At 39.3% G+C, this 13,401-nt stretch overlaps 1 protein-coding gene across 1 annotated transcript in view; it reads right to left on the bottom strand.

Moving 5' to 3' along the window:
• Positions 1–13,401, bottom strand: part of myo1d (myosin 1D) — a 111,013-nt gene that overhangs the window by 80,015 nt on the left and 17,597 nt on the right. The window contains exons 2-6 of the mRNA XM_078280017.1: positions 5,915–6,123; positions 5,293–5,386; positions 1,416–1,581; positions 623–676; positions 120–215 (exon numbers count right to left, since the gene is read on the bottom strand). Coding sequence (XP_078136143.1) covers positions 120–215; positions 623–676; positions 1,416–1,581; positions 5,293–5,386; positions 5,915–6,123 — 619 coding nt within the window. The remainder of the gene's footprint in view (positions 1–119; positions 216–622; positions 677–1,415; positions 1,582–5,292; positions 5,387–5,914; positions 6,124–13,401) is intronic.

Here is a 13,401-nt window from a genome sequence, read left to right as displayed (position 1 = left end):
AAGTTGTATGCTTGACTGTATTCTCTGTATGCTCTGCAAACACTCTCTCAGACATTTGTTTTCAGGATTTTCATACACTCCCAGTTCTATTTGTTTGTGAGTTGAATTGTAAGAACCACCTTAATTTGGCCTCCAACTTTGATGTAGTTGTAAGCCGTCGGATCCTTCTTAATGTGAAGAGAGCGTAACAGGGAATCTGGAGCTCCTCTGAGCAGCTGGTGAAGGACCAAAAACATACACACTTCACTTACAGCACGTCATACAGTACCCTTTGTTGTGTTTTTGAATCATTAGATGGCTATTATACAGTGCAAACTACTACCAACTGTATTTTCTGACGTTACCTCATACATGATGTGCACATTGCTCTCACACTAACCATCCAATACAAACGGTGGCCTCATTTTCAACTCACTAAACTCCTACATGTAGGAACAAAAGGCCTCTTAATGGCATCCTGACTGGATTCATATTTACTGCTGGTGAATACAGTCTTTCACATGCTTGACAAAAACAATAAATGATTGCATGCACACACATACTATGCTCTCTCTTCACATGCTAATACACAGGTAGGTGCACACACATACAAACACAGGTGCGCACACACACACACACTTACCTGGTAGTATGAATGAAAGCTCCGTTCTCCTTCCTGTTGGAAAATGACCCTGGACTGTTGGGGAAAAAAAGGAATGTGTAACATAACAGCGGTCTTAGAGCAACAACAAAAAGTGAAGGAGGTTTTGTTGCTGCAGCATTCTGCTGTCTGTATGCAAAAGCTTGATTACTACCTTGGCCAGTGGTCCCCACTGTTTTTGGCTTGTGACCCTTTAAAGTGAAGCTATGTTTACTCACAACCCCTCACAGGTTGAGTTGTGAGAAGCTCAACCAAAGATTCAGATTGTTTCATTTTAATAGTTTTTGCAGGAGTGAAATGGGGAAAACTCTCCAGTATTTCACAAGATTAGAGAAAATTCCAAAAAATAAACATAACCTGTGTAGCAGAATTAGGTTTTAAATGTTTGGCAGTATATTGTTTATCATCACGCAACCCCCCAGATTTACAGTATACTGCAACCAAATGGGGCGTCTCGAGCTCCAGGTTGGGAACCACTCATCTATGCAGTGGAGGGGCAAAGAGGAAGAACAGTAGTGTCTGGGAATTATCAGCACATTTTGAGCAAACGCTTGGCTAAAACTATACATCTGTTGTATAATACACAATATTAAACCTGTTTTCCTTGTTAAGAGAAAATGACATAACATACAAACTATAATATAAAAGTTAAACAAATAAAAACAGTATCAGCACTTACAATACGGTCTTTATTGTACCAAATTTAGTAAGAAAAACATAGATTTTACTATCACCATGTAATAGGTATGACTACCCTTCGCTAGTTGGCCTTTACCTTTTCCAGCAGGTAGTTGCTGATATGGCCTCCAATGGGATCTCCCTTGAAATCAAAGTTGATGTCCATGTACTTGCCGAAGCGGCTGGAGTTGTCGTTGCGGTTGGTCTTGGCGTTCCCGAAGGCCTCCAAGACACAGTTGGATTTGAGCAGCATGTTTTTTACCCTGTGGGAAGGCAGGACGATAATACAGGTAAAGAGGTTGACTAAGCGTTACTATCCACCCGTCACACTTGATCGGCTTGTTTGGTGTCTGACCACTGACCACCCACTGCCATCCTCCCTTCCACACCCATTGGATAAAGGATGCCCTTTATTTTATGAAATTAGAGAAAATAAAACACTTCCTTCGTGGCTCCACTATTACATTTTGTAAAATCTTTTTTTTTTTTTTTTTGGTGCCATTTTTTTTAATTTATCTTTATTTTTTATTCATACGTTTCTTTGATCCATAGGGTTGCACGATATTGACAATGTGATATTGCGATATTTATTATGAATATTGCGATATCGATATTCATTTTGATATTTTTAAGCATATGTAATATTACAAAAGTTACGTGAAAACGCATGAGAAAATAGATTTGTAACAAATTAAACAAGTTTTCTTACAACACAAGGTTTATTTCAACTGACGGTCATATTGGACTGGTCCAACATGAATAAATAAATAAGGACCATGTCTACAGAACATGACATGTTTTACTGGTTGGACAGTATGAAATAAATAAATAAAGAGAACAGGACATGTTTTACTGGTTGGACAGTATAAATAAATAAATAAATAAATAAAGAGAACAGGACATGTTTTACTGGTTGGACAGTATAAAATATATAAATAAAGAGAACAGGACACAACTTTTCTTTTGCTTCTCTGATTCGTTCCGTTTTGTTGTCTCTATCAATTTCTTCACTTCCACTGTCACTCTGTCTAAATATGCACACACGTGGTACGCTCCATAGGGTTTGTCACGTGGTGGACCTGTGCACTGACGTGCACTAACATGTGCAAGTGGCACGGTAACTGGCCATTGAAACATGATCATTGTAGTGTTTGAAGCGGGCTCTAAATCAAACACAACTAAGCCACACAGCCAACGGACGGGACGCAGCGCTCCGCAAAATAAACTAAATATTGCATACTTATTGTGACACTTTCGATATATTACGTTAACGATATTCAGTCGATATATCTTGCATCCCTAGATATAATATTGTGCAAAAGACCCTTATCACTTTGCAAACATTTATTTTCATTTCCCTCACAAGTGTAAGGGCTTACACACTGCGTTTTGTATTTAAAATCATAAATAAAAAAAGAGGTTGACTAAGGACAACCATGTTAAAAGAACGACTCATACTGTGAAGCGTATCTCCGCCATGTGCCACTACAGCCTTCTATTTTATACCTTCTAAGTACTTCAGATCAATAAACAGGCAACTGTTTGCTAACATGTTCCCCATATCAACTTTATAACATGATGATATGCCAATGTTGGGTGTATAAGTTGTTGTGCTGCGCACACATGGTCAAAAAGAATAAATAATGCAGGTTGAATACAATGTAACGCACACAGAATTATGAAAACTGAACCATGTTTACAAATCCTGGTCAGAACAGAGACAGACGTGTCTTCTCAGTGTTTGTATAAGTGATACTCGGCCAGACCAGTCTCCCGTTCAGGTCAGGATTTGACCAGACACAGCTGGAGTTTTTCCATATGTGTTTCCATTAATACAGTGCCAACACTTTCCCCTGACGCTCACTAATAACAGAACAGGAAGAGGGGCAATCTTAGCTGATACAGAACTCACATAGATAACAGACACTAATCTGCTGGGACAGTCAGGACTGGATATTACCGAGCTGGAAGGATTGTGGTCTGCGTCATTGTACACAATGTCCGCCCTGTTATATTCACACTGCAGTGTCAATTCATCATGTAAGACTCACATCTACAATCAATATTTTGCAAATAACTCTGGCGCAACAAGCTGTTGCTTTGTTTCAAAATGTGTTGTTGTGAAAAACCTGACAGGTGTAGCCTGGCCGGGTTAGCTCAGTTGGTAGAGCAGGCACACATATATAGAGGTTTACTCCTCGACGCAGCGGCCGCGGGTTCGACTCCGACCTGCGGCCCTTTGCTGCATGTCATTCCCCCCTCTCTCTCCGCTTTCATGTCTTCATCTGCCTATGGAAATAAAGGCCTAAAATGCCCGAAAAATCTTCAAAAAAAAAAAAAACATTAAGGGTTAGGGTGGGGAATAATCGATTCATGTATGTATTGTTATTTTTTTTTGCGATGATTTTTTAAATCAATTCTTTTCCCTAGAATCAATATTCTTTTTTTTTTTTAATCAATGATTCAAGTAAACATTTTCTGTTCATACGGTACCGCCGACAGCGACTACATCATATCCGTTTTCTGACTTAAAGCAGAAAATACATGTTATGTACTTCTTTACAAATAAAATAACTGTCAGACTGACATGTGATGTGCATTCCTCTTAGAAAAAAAAGGTTTTTAGAAATGTCTCATGATATTTTCTCTCTAGAAGTGTATTATTCAACTTTTGTATTTATTAAAGACAAAAAAGAAAATCTCAATACCAAATACTATTGAATATAATAATTGCAATGAAGTGTTATTTATTGTTTGTGCATTGGGTGTCGCTGTGCTATAGCTTGAGAGTTTGATGTACCAAACGAAACTGAAAAAATGGACCCTTTCAGGCCAGGTCATTCCTGGGTTAGTCATCTCAGTAGCTTACGGTAATAGACTGAGCTCCTACAAAGTGTGACCTTTATTACACCAAGTTTCAAAACCTGAAGGCTAATGATACCATTCAAACGACATTATCATCTCACACATCTCTTGAACTTACATTACAGCTTTTCGGTGTGTAAAGTTATAATATTGTGGTACCAAAAGTTAGCTGGCAGCAGAAAGAAATAAAGTACATTTAAAAGGGAATTTTACAGTGAAATCTGACACTGGGTTGGATTCTGTGAAATATATATAATATACTGTATAAGAGTTCAAACATCAGGCTACACATATTCCTGTCACATGGGGACTGACTGTCCTTTGACCCAAATTAGATCAAAATGACCAACATGTTTGTGAAATTATATTCTACACTATTATGTCCTCTCTGGTATTTCATGTTTATTTAGTTGTGTACAGCTGTACTCATACTTTCTATATGTTCAAATGTATCGGCAGCACATTGTATTTGGGTTGATCTTAAAACCTTTTACATGCACACATCTTATCTTTATCGCTGACCTACATTTTCTTTACAAAGCTCATCTCTTGCTTTCTTTCTAATATATATCTAGTCGATTTCAACACACCTCAATATAAGCCTTCCGTAATTTGGTGCAATAATATTCTCCTCTGCTATAGTGGGTGTGGGCTGTCAGTTATCAGTGATGTTGTCCAAAGCCTTGTTGAGCTGTAACTATATCTCTCTATGATCTCAGACTTTGACTACTAGCGGCATTAATTCCTGGAATAGGACGATGGCTTACTTCTAACTACATTGACTGTGATAAGACAATAAAAGGTGACCTAGAGAATAGATAATCATGAATGGGCACTTTGTTAACAACTCTTCTCGTGGGTAGAAACCATAGTACAAACTCTAATTTGAGAAAGAGTATCTTTGTTATAAACTCTATGGGTGTCGTTTTGACAGTTTTCACCTCACATTAAAATATCTCATGCATCTGGTCTCACTTGGATAAGCAAAACATATATCAATATGCACGGTATGACTGGGTTTTCTGTTTTTTTGTTCAGTCACCAAACCAAGCCTGTGCACAGCTTCTGCAGTGTGTTCAGGTTCAACAGTGTCGATAACAGCAGCTCACCTTTCAACTTCAGCCCTTTGATTGGGATTGGTGATAGCAGCTATGTATTGCATTATGTACTTGCTGGCTTCTGTCTTTCCTGCTCCACTTTCCCCTGAAAACAAAAAACACAGAACAAAGACATTTTTTGGTGTTCATCATTTTGCACAAAAATATTTCAGTCCACCACACCAATGTTTATCTTTTATTGACATTATTAGCCCAAACTATATTTCTGTCTTGGTATGGGGATTCATGACATGACGTCATGGTTTAGAGGGGCTCAGTTCCCACTCTGACCACTGAGTGGTGCTTCATCCTCTGCATGGTGTCTCCACACTGACACACAGCTTGTGACCACATAACAATGTTTGTTTTAGAAGGTGGATTGTTTGCATTAACTCAACAGAGGTCAATATTTTTCAAGACATTTCCTCCAGAACATATTTCCGGAAAGAAAAACACCTAAGTATAAGAGGAAATAGAGGATTATTTAGCAGGACGTTTTTTGTACATAATAGTAGGAAATAGGACAGAAAAATGCTCAGAAGAAATACGATCCAAAAGTGACATGTGAATTGCAGAATACAAAAGAGAGTAAAACATCTTTGTGCGGCCCATGCAGGTGGGCGTCCCGTGTTACCTGAGATAACAATACAAGTGTCTTTGTTCCTCCTCTTCATGGCTTTGTAAGCAGCGTCAGCGATGGCGAACAGGTGGGGCGGCCTCTCGTACAGCTCACGGCCCTTGTACTGCTCTACGATGTCGCGGCCGTAGATGTTCATGGCACGGTAAGGATTGACGGACACTACCACCTCTCCGATGTAGGTGTAGATCCTCCCCTTCTCAAACCTGAGGACACATCAGAGGGCCATTTAGAAATCAAATATCAGATATTCTTTCTATTTGCATTTGATCATTTATTACCACACTGACTCCATAATGAGTCTTTTCGTTTAAGGTGTCTAACTGTTGGGTCTTTCTGTGTTCAAGCAGGTAAAACACAAAGTTCTGAAACATCGCTTTCTTTATTTATACTGTAACCATGCACATGTGGGATGATAAACACATAACACTGCACAGTTGCAATTCAATGTCTTGGAATATGTTGGACTTCATACTTTAAAACGGTAATCTCCAAATGGCAGACCGCAGTTTGCAGACAGTACACTGGAGAGGACAGTGCACAGTACGTCGTCGATTACTCTTTTGATTATTTTCTTGATTAATCGATTAGTTGTTTGGTCTATAAAATGTCAGAAAATGGTGAACAATGTGGATCAGTGTTTCCCAAAGCCCAAGAAGACGTCCGAAAATGTCTTGTTTTGTCCGCAACTTAAAGATATTCAGTTTACTGTCACAGAGGAGAGAAGGAAATAGAAAATATTTCCATCTAAGAAGCTGGAATCAGCTTTTATTTTTATTATTATTTTTTGGGCTTTTATGGCATTTAATTGATAGGGAAGCTTGAAGACAGGAAAGGGGAGAGAGGGGGGACGACATGCCGCAAAGGGCCGCGGTCAGATTCAAACCCGGGCCGCTGCCACAGACTCCGCCTACATGGGGATTACACTCTACTAGGTGAGCAAGAGGTCGTGCCAGATTTAGAAAAAAAAAGTCATACTCTTGATGAAGGTCCGGAGGGACCGAAACGTACGTTTTTGTAAATAAGAGGTGATGCTATAGCAAGAGCATGGTGCAGGATTTGTTCCTTTGTTCCTTTGTTTCCAAGTTGATGTTCTCTTCCAACGCACAGAAGAATTATTGGATGTGCGAGTCGTTTCTTAAAAAAACAACAAATGACTCAAACCGATGTATCTATTATCAAAATGGTAATCAATCAATAGATTAACCTTTGCAGCGCTACTGAACACAGACAGAACAACAGCGTAAGAGAGGTGTGAGAGAGATGACGGCATGGAGCAACTGACCTGCTACTTTCTGGCTTTACACTGTGTCTGTGTTTTCCCAGCGTCTAGCCAAAGTAGCACTACACACACACCTTAACCATGTTTGGATCGACTTACAGCCGTGAGTCAGTTTTCTCCACTAGGAAGTTTATTAAAACCAAGTACCGTTCCAGGCTCACCAATGAGCACCTACACATGTGAGTGAGAGTGACACTAACTCTGACACAACTACTGGCAGGGCAGTCACAGGCCCAGGGAAGGAAGTAGAAAAACATGTTTCACCCCTTGTGTTGTCTTCCTGTCAACTTATTGTCCTCCGGGTCAAAATTTAAAATGAACTTTTTTGGAAATGTTTTTTATGCTTGTGACGCTTTTTAAAAAGCTTTTATTGAGTTTACAAAAAGCAGTAACTATGATTTTTTTTTGACGGATAGTTCAGAGGATTTGGAGTGTATCACCAAATGTTTCTTTTGTCAAAGATGAGTCTGATGCGGTTTTGAAACATTTTTTTAAAAAAAATCTAATGCTAGTAAAATTGAATGAAACACCCACAATTCAATGGAAGTAATCATTAATTTGACCTGCGAAGCACATCCATGCATCCAGGTTATTCTTGGGCAGTTTGGTTGAAAGAAACCCATATTTCTGATATAACAAAAAAATGTCATACTTTTTCTAGAAATACACCTTTTAAAGAATAAACGATGGCTTTTTAAAAGTAGTAACAAAGAATTGGAGATGCATTGCCTTTCTCATTAAAAGAATAGTTTGACATTTGGGAAATACGTTCATTTGCTTTCTGGCAAAGAGTTGTAATAGTTTAATAGTTGTAATTGTATACTGTACTGAATGTGCTGGTATTTATATGTTGATGTGTGCTCGTAGATTTATCTGTATATAATTAGTGTGATAGAGAGTGTGTAATGGTGTTGAATGCAAATTATTGTTTTAGTGTCTGGTGAATGTTCTGTGTGTACCAGCTCAGGGACTGCAGATCTAAATCTGGCATAAATCATCTCTTCTCAGTTCGGCATTTATGTTATTATGCATGGTCCTTGTTCAATAAAGATTAATAAAAAACAAAAAATTAAAAGAGCAAATAAGTGCATTTCCAAAAATGTTAAACTTCTCCTTTAAAACCTTTAGTTTCAGTCTAGGGTACTGTCTAGTCCAGTAAGAAAATACACAATTGTTATTATATTACAGAATTGCAATAATTAAAAAAAACACAATTCATATAAAAAGCAGCCCCATAAAAATCTATGTTATATTGTTTTGGGTTGCACCTGCCAATTAAATTCCTAGAAACTACAACAGTGTAGCTGGACACAGACCTGCCCTTAGGGTCACTCAGGGACATCCATCCATTATAACATTTTATTTTGTAATCAAGACTAAATGTAGTTCAGTAACAAAACAATGTTACCTTTGTGATCACAACACTTTTTGGACTTTATAACAAGCTGAACATTAGTAAATAAGCCATAGATATTATAACACTGAACTCCCATCTGTCCGAGGCCACACATTTGCATGTTACAACAATCTCACAAAAGCTTTTTTCATGCCCTCTATCACTGTCAATAAGGAAGTCATTATGTTGACACCAATGTTTCTCCCCATTTCTGTCCATTGTTACCGTTACTGCTGCAGCATACAATGCTTTTATAGACAATAGTGTGCTTCTGACTTTGTGTCAACAGTTTGCGTTTGTCTCTTTCCTGTTTAAATGTGAAAATGTCCCTGCGCACAAAGCCAGCTCAATAAAGAAATGTTTTTTGAAGTCTGGTGTGGACGAACTTGACTGGCCTGCACAAAGCCCTGACCTCAACCCCATCCAACACCTTTGGGAGGACGCTAGAACTTTCTCACCCAACATCGGTGTTCGGCTCACTGATTATCTTGTTGCTAGATGGGAGAAAATCCCTGCAGCAGGTTCTAAAATCTGGTGGAAAGACCGCCAGATAGACCGATTATCAGCCCGCGTTTGCAGATTATCTGTATCGACGTATTATGTGCCTAATAACTGATACAGTAAATTAAATAAAAAGTGGTCTACTTTGGCTCCACTACAGCTCTGTGTCTGTCCCTCACCACTGAGTCTGACTTAATCTACACTATCTGACTAACTTTTACTGGGTATTATGTTGAAACTTTCTAATTTATTAAATACTTGCTTAAAGCATTTAAACAAAGATTTGTGTTGGAGTTTGTAACATTCCAAAATCTTAATTTTGACTTAAAGATTTCCATTTTCACTGTAAATGCATATTGGATCCAAATATCTGTTATTCGGTTTCATTAACTACTAATGATTATGAAAAACCAGTATCGGTCGATCCTTACTAATAAACAGCCACTGAGGTCAACAATCACACCTGTCTGCATGTGAACAGTATGCAGGTTGGTTTATGTGGAATTCATATACAACGTATGTGTATATTTTTCTTTTGTTTCTTTTTTCATTTTGTCCTTTAAAGCACTTTGTAATCTCTGGTTTTGATGAGTGCTATATAATTAAACTTCATTTTCATTATTATATGGGTGTAATTGATGCCCAGAAAATTTGGAGATCTGCTGTAGCTCTCTTATTTTCTGTGCTCTACTTTCTCACACAATCTTTCGATCTCTCTCTCTCTCTCTCTCTCTGCCCCAGGCCGCCTTCCTGACTTCCTTCCACTCCAAAGAGGAGTAGGATCCGAGTTTCTCTCAAAAGAAGAATGGCCTCTTTCTTCACAGCTGCCAAACCTAGTCTGCCGCTGCCTTGCAAACAAGGCCAAAAGCATATTATTCCAAAACGGTCCTAATCGGCCCACGCAAGGCATTTGTGATTGTGGGTTTTAAGCATTTGCCAGATAAAATCAATCAAGCACTTATATTTGCTTAAGGCTTGCCAGATATTGAGATATAATTTCTTCTTGCAGACTTGCTGGTAGAACTGCAAATCAAGCACTGAAGAGTGTTGATGTTGCTGCAATGAGCACAATATTTGTCATCCCAGAGGGCCTTGAGCATCAACTAAAACATTAAGGGTGAGGCTGTTGATGGATGCCCACTCTTCTTGTTTATCAGTGTTTCCTAAACCTTGATTCTTTAAATGGTAATGAGCCTTGGCCTTTTCAATCCATTGCATCTTCTCTAAACTTTTAAAAGTGTCTTGTTAATGCCTTTTAACGGGAACACAAAACAGGAAGGGGAATGTAAAAGTAGGTAGGACTTCATACCATCATAGAATGCTTACGATTTAATTGAAATGAAGTACATTTACGAGTGAAAGAGGGAGAGTACACAAAGCTATGAGGCGGGATTACATGCACTACACTCATACTAGAGATGTTCCGATACCGATAGCTCCGATACTGCCTAAACGCTGGTATCGGTATCAGGAAGTACTGGAGTTCATGCACCGATCCGATACCATGTAATAAAGCCCTAAAGAAAATCTACATTAAAGTAGTTTATTTATGTTCTTTTTCCGTTATAACTGATTGTCAAACTGGAGAATAAAAGAACGTTCTGTGGCATTCATTGTTTGTTTGTTCCACAAAGAGTTTAACCTGAGCCAGACCGACAACAAAGATAGAAATAATATCACATCCATACAGGGATAGTAGTATACAGATGTTAAAACATAATAAAATATATGACACACTGGTATCAGGTCGGTACTCGGTATTGGCCGATACGCAAGTTCAGGTATCGGAATCGGTAAGCAAAAAATGGTATCGGACCATCTCTAACTCATACAGCAGTAGCTGGAAACAACAATGCTTTACCACAGCTGTATGCACTCACCACATGCTCTTATTAGCTCATCCGTGTGCGAGTTTTCATATTGTATGTCAGACCATGCACAAACTGGCACGACTGGCTAACAATGACATGGGATGCTAATGTGTCCTGGACAGGGTGGGACGATCAGGGCATGGTGGGATAAAGAAAGGCTTCAGTGTTATATAATGCTACTTTCTAACCGCCAGAATCTAAACATCAATGTTGCATACTATGAAGATGTTGCATGTTTAAGCCTATTTACCACAACTTATATCACGTATCATCCCTTTTGCATCACAGCAAATCATTTATTTAACAAATGATGTGGCTGTGTGTCCCCCATATAATATATATATCAAATATATAAAAGCAAACCCATAATAAAGAACATCAAAAACTTAAAACAACCACCGGTCAGTTTTACACGTGCATACATCAAATTGTAACAATTGCATAAAATAAGCAGGTCCACTATAATTTCTCTGAGCAGCTAAGCTACCATGCTATTGGCTCTTCCTCCCCTGGTGTTACAGAAAAAGAGCCATTGTGCCCTCCCTCCCCTCGGTCAGGAGGCTGCTGTGTGCCAGCTCCATTGTTCAAATGTCAATCGGAGGTCTTTGTCTGAGACGTCTCCCCGTACATGGGCCAACACAGCGAGATGCCCACCTAACGCACATGTACAATAGCTTCTGGGGGATTGTTAACAATGGTATTACGTGATGGGAGAGGTGTATCTGGTGTCCCAAGCTTGGGTATGCATAGAGAGAAGGGGTCTGCTATCCACACAGGTATTGTTACCTTATTCCTAAGGCACTTCATTTTGTTCTTGTTTCTTTCTTTTTTTTTTTACAGTCATTTATCACCCATTGGTATATTTTAATATTTAAAATGACATGTACTATGAAAAGGGATTGAATCCATATCTTCCATCCATTTCACCAAGGTTGTAATTATGAAAAATAACTAATTAACCCAAAAATATACACCTAAGTTTACCACCAGCAGCAAGCTGAGCACTGACACAAATCACTGAAGATGTTTTCCTGTGGTGCTCTCGCGGCTCAATAGGACGTTTTCATCACATGTGGGTTTGTATTAGGGCTGCACGATATTTTGTTTCATCGTCTACATCGCGATGTGCGCATGCGCGATAGTCACATCGCAGGACGTTGCGATGTTGATGCTAAAACTTGACAGAAAAGTAAACTTTCACCGTTCTCCTTTTACATGATCGTTACCGGCGACCCTTCCCCTTTAAGACAGGTAGCCATGTGGGCAGCGTGTGTGTGTATGTGGCGTAACGTTAGTCTCACGGGGTTTGTTATGGGAAGTGAGGCTCTCCGTGTGTAGACAACCGTAAGTGGCAGCTGCTGCTGACACAGTGATGCACACACGTTTCCATAGGTAGTGACGCTACACTGGTCAGTGTGTTATGTTCGCTGCAAAGACGAAATAAATCACTTGATTAATGCAACGTTATCACGACGTCTCCCGGCCATTTATCACCACATAAAGCTGCTATGACCTTCCAGTTGAGATTGTTCAGAGCACAACGTTTCTGGGCGTTCACATCACAGACAACCTCACATGGACTCAGAACACTACATACATCCCAAAGAAAGCCCAGCAACGCCTCTACTTTCTGCAGAAAGCACACCTCCCCTTCCCCATCCTAACAACCTTCTACAGAGGGACTATTGAGAGTATCCTCAGCAGTGCCATCACACAGCATGGTTTGGTATCAGCTGCAGAACGAAAGGCCCTGCAGCGGATTGTGAGGATGGCTGAAAAGGTCACTGAGGCCTCTCTTCCCTCCCTCTCTGACATCGACAACACTCCCTGTTTGCGTAAAGCCATAAGCATTGTTAAGGACACAACACACCCGCCCCACTCTTCTCCTTACTGCCATCAGAGCTTCTTCCCTCAAGCAGTCAGACTGTTGAACAACAAAAGATGATGCAAATGTTTCACACTGAACTGAAATGCACTCCTGCACTTTTTCTCTGCTGCTAAATTCTATAATTCTACAGTATATATTCTACCTCCACCTCACTGTGAACCTAACTCATAACAATCAGTGTTACAAGTCTACTTATGCCCTGTCTTTTGTTGTCTGTCCTGTCCCTTGTCTGTCTTAAATACACTACTTTAAGTAGTAATTGCACTTTATGTATCTATAATGTGTGTCTCAAATCTTGTTTCTATATATTCTAAATGTAACACCACTTGACCCTTGGTGAAACGTTTTGTCTCACTATATACAGTGTATATGGTTGAAATGACAATAAAACCCACTTGACTTGCTACCATCCAGGCTAAAGCTAACATAGTTAGCCTAAAGAAACAAGGCGTCTGTCCCAACTAGCATTACGGTTCGGAGCAGCGAAGCTGGAAACGTAACACTAATCTACAACAGCAGTCTGTGTCTGATATAACGTCACTTACA

The sequence above is a fragment of the Sander vitreus genome, chromosome 21 (assembly GCF_031162955.1).
Source record: "Sander vitreus isolate 19-12246 chromosome 21, sanVit1, whole genome shotgun sequence".
In the NCBI taxonomy this organism is placed as follows: domain Eukaryota; kingdom Metazoa; phylum Chordata; class Actinopteri; order Perciformes; family Percidae; genus Sander; species Sander vitreus.
The sequence above is the reverse complement of the archived record's forward strand: the minus strand, read 5'-3'. Positions and strand labels throughout refer to the sequence as shown.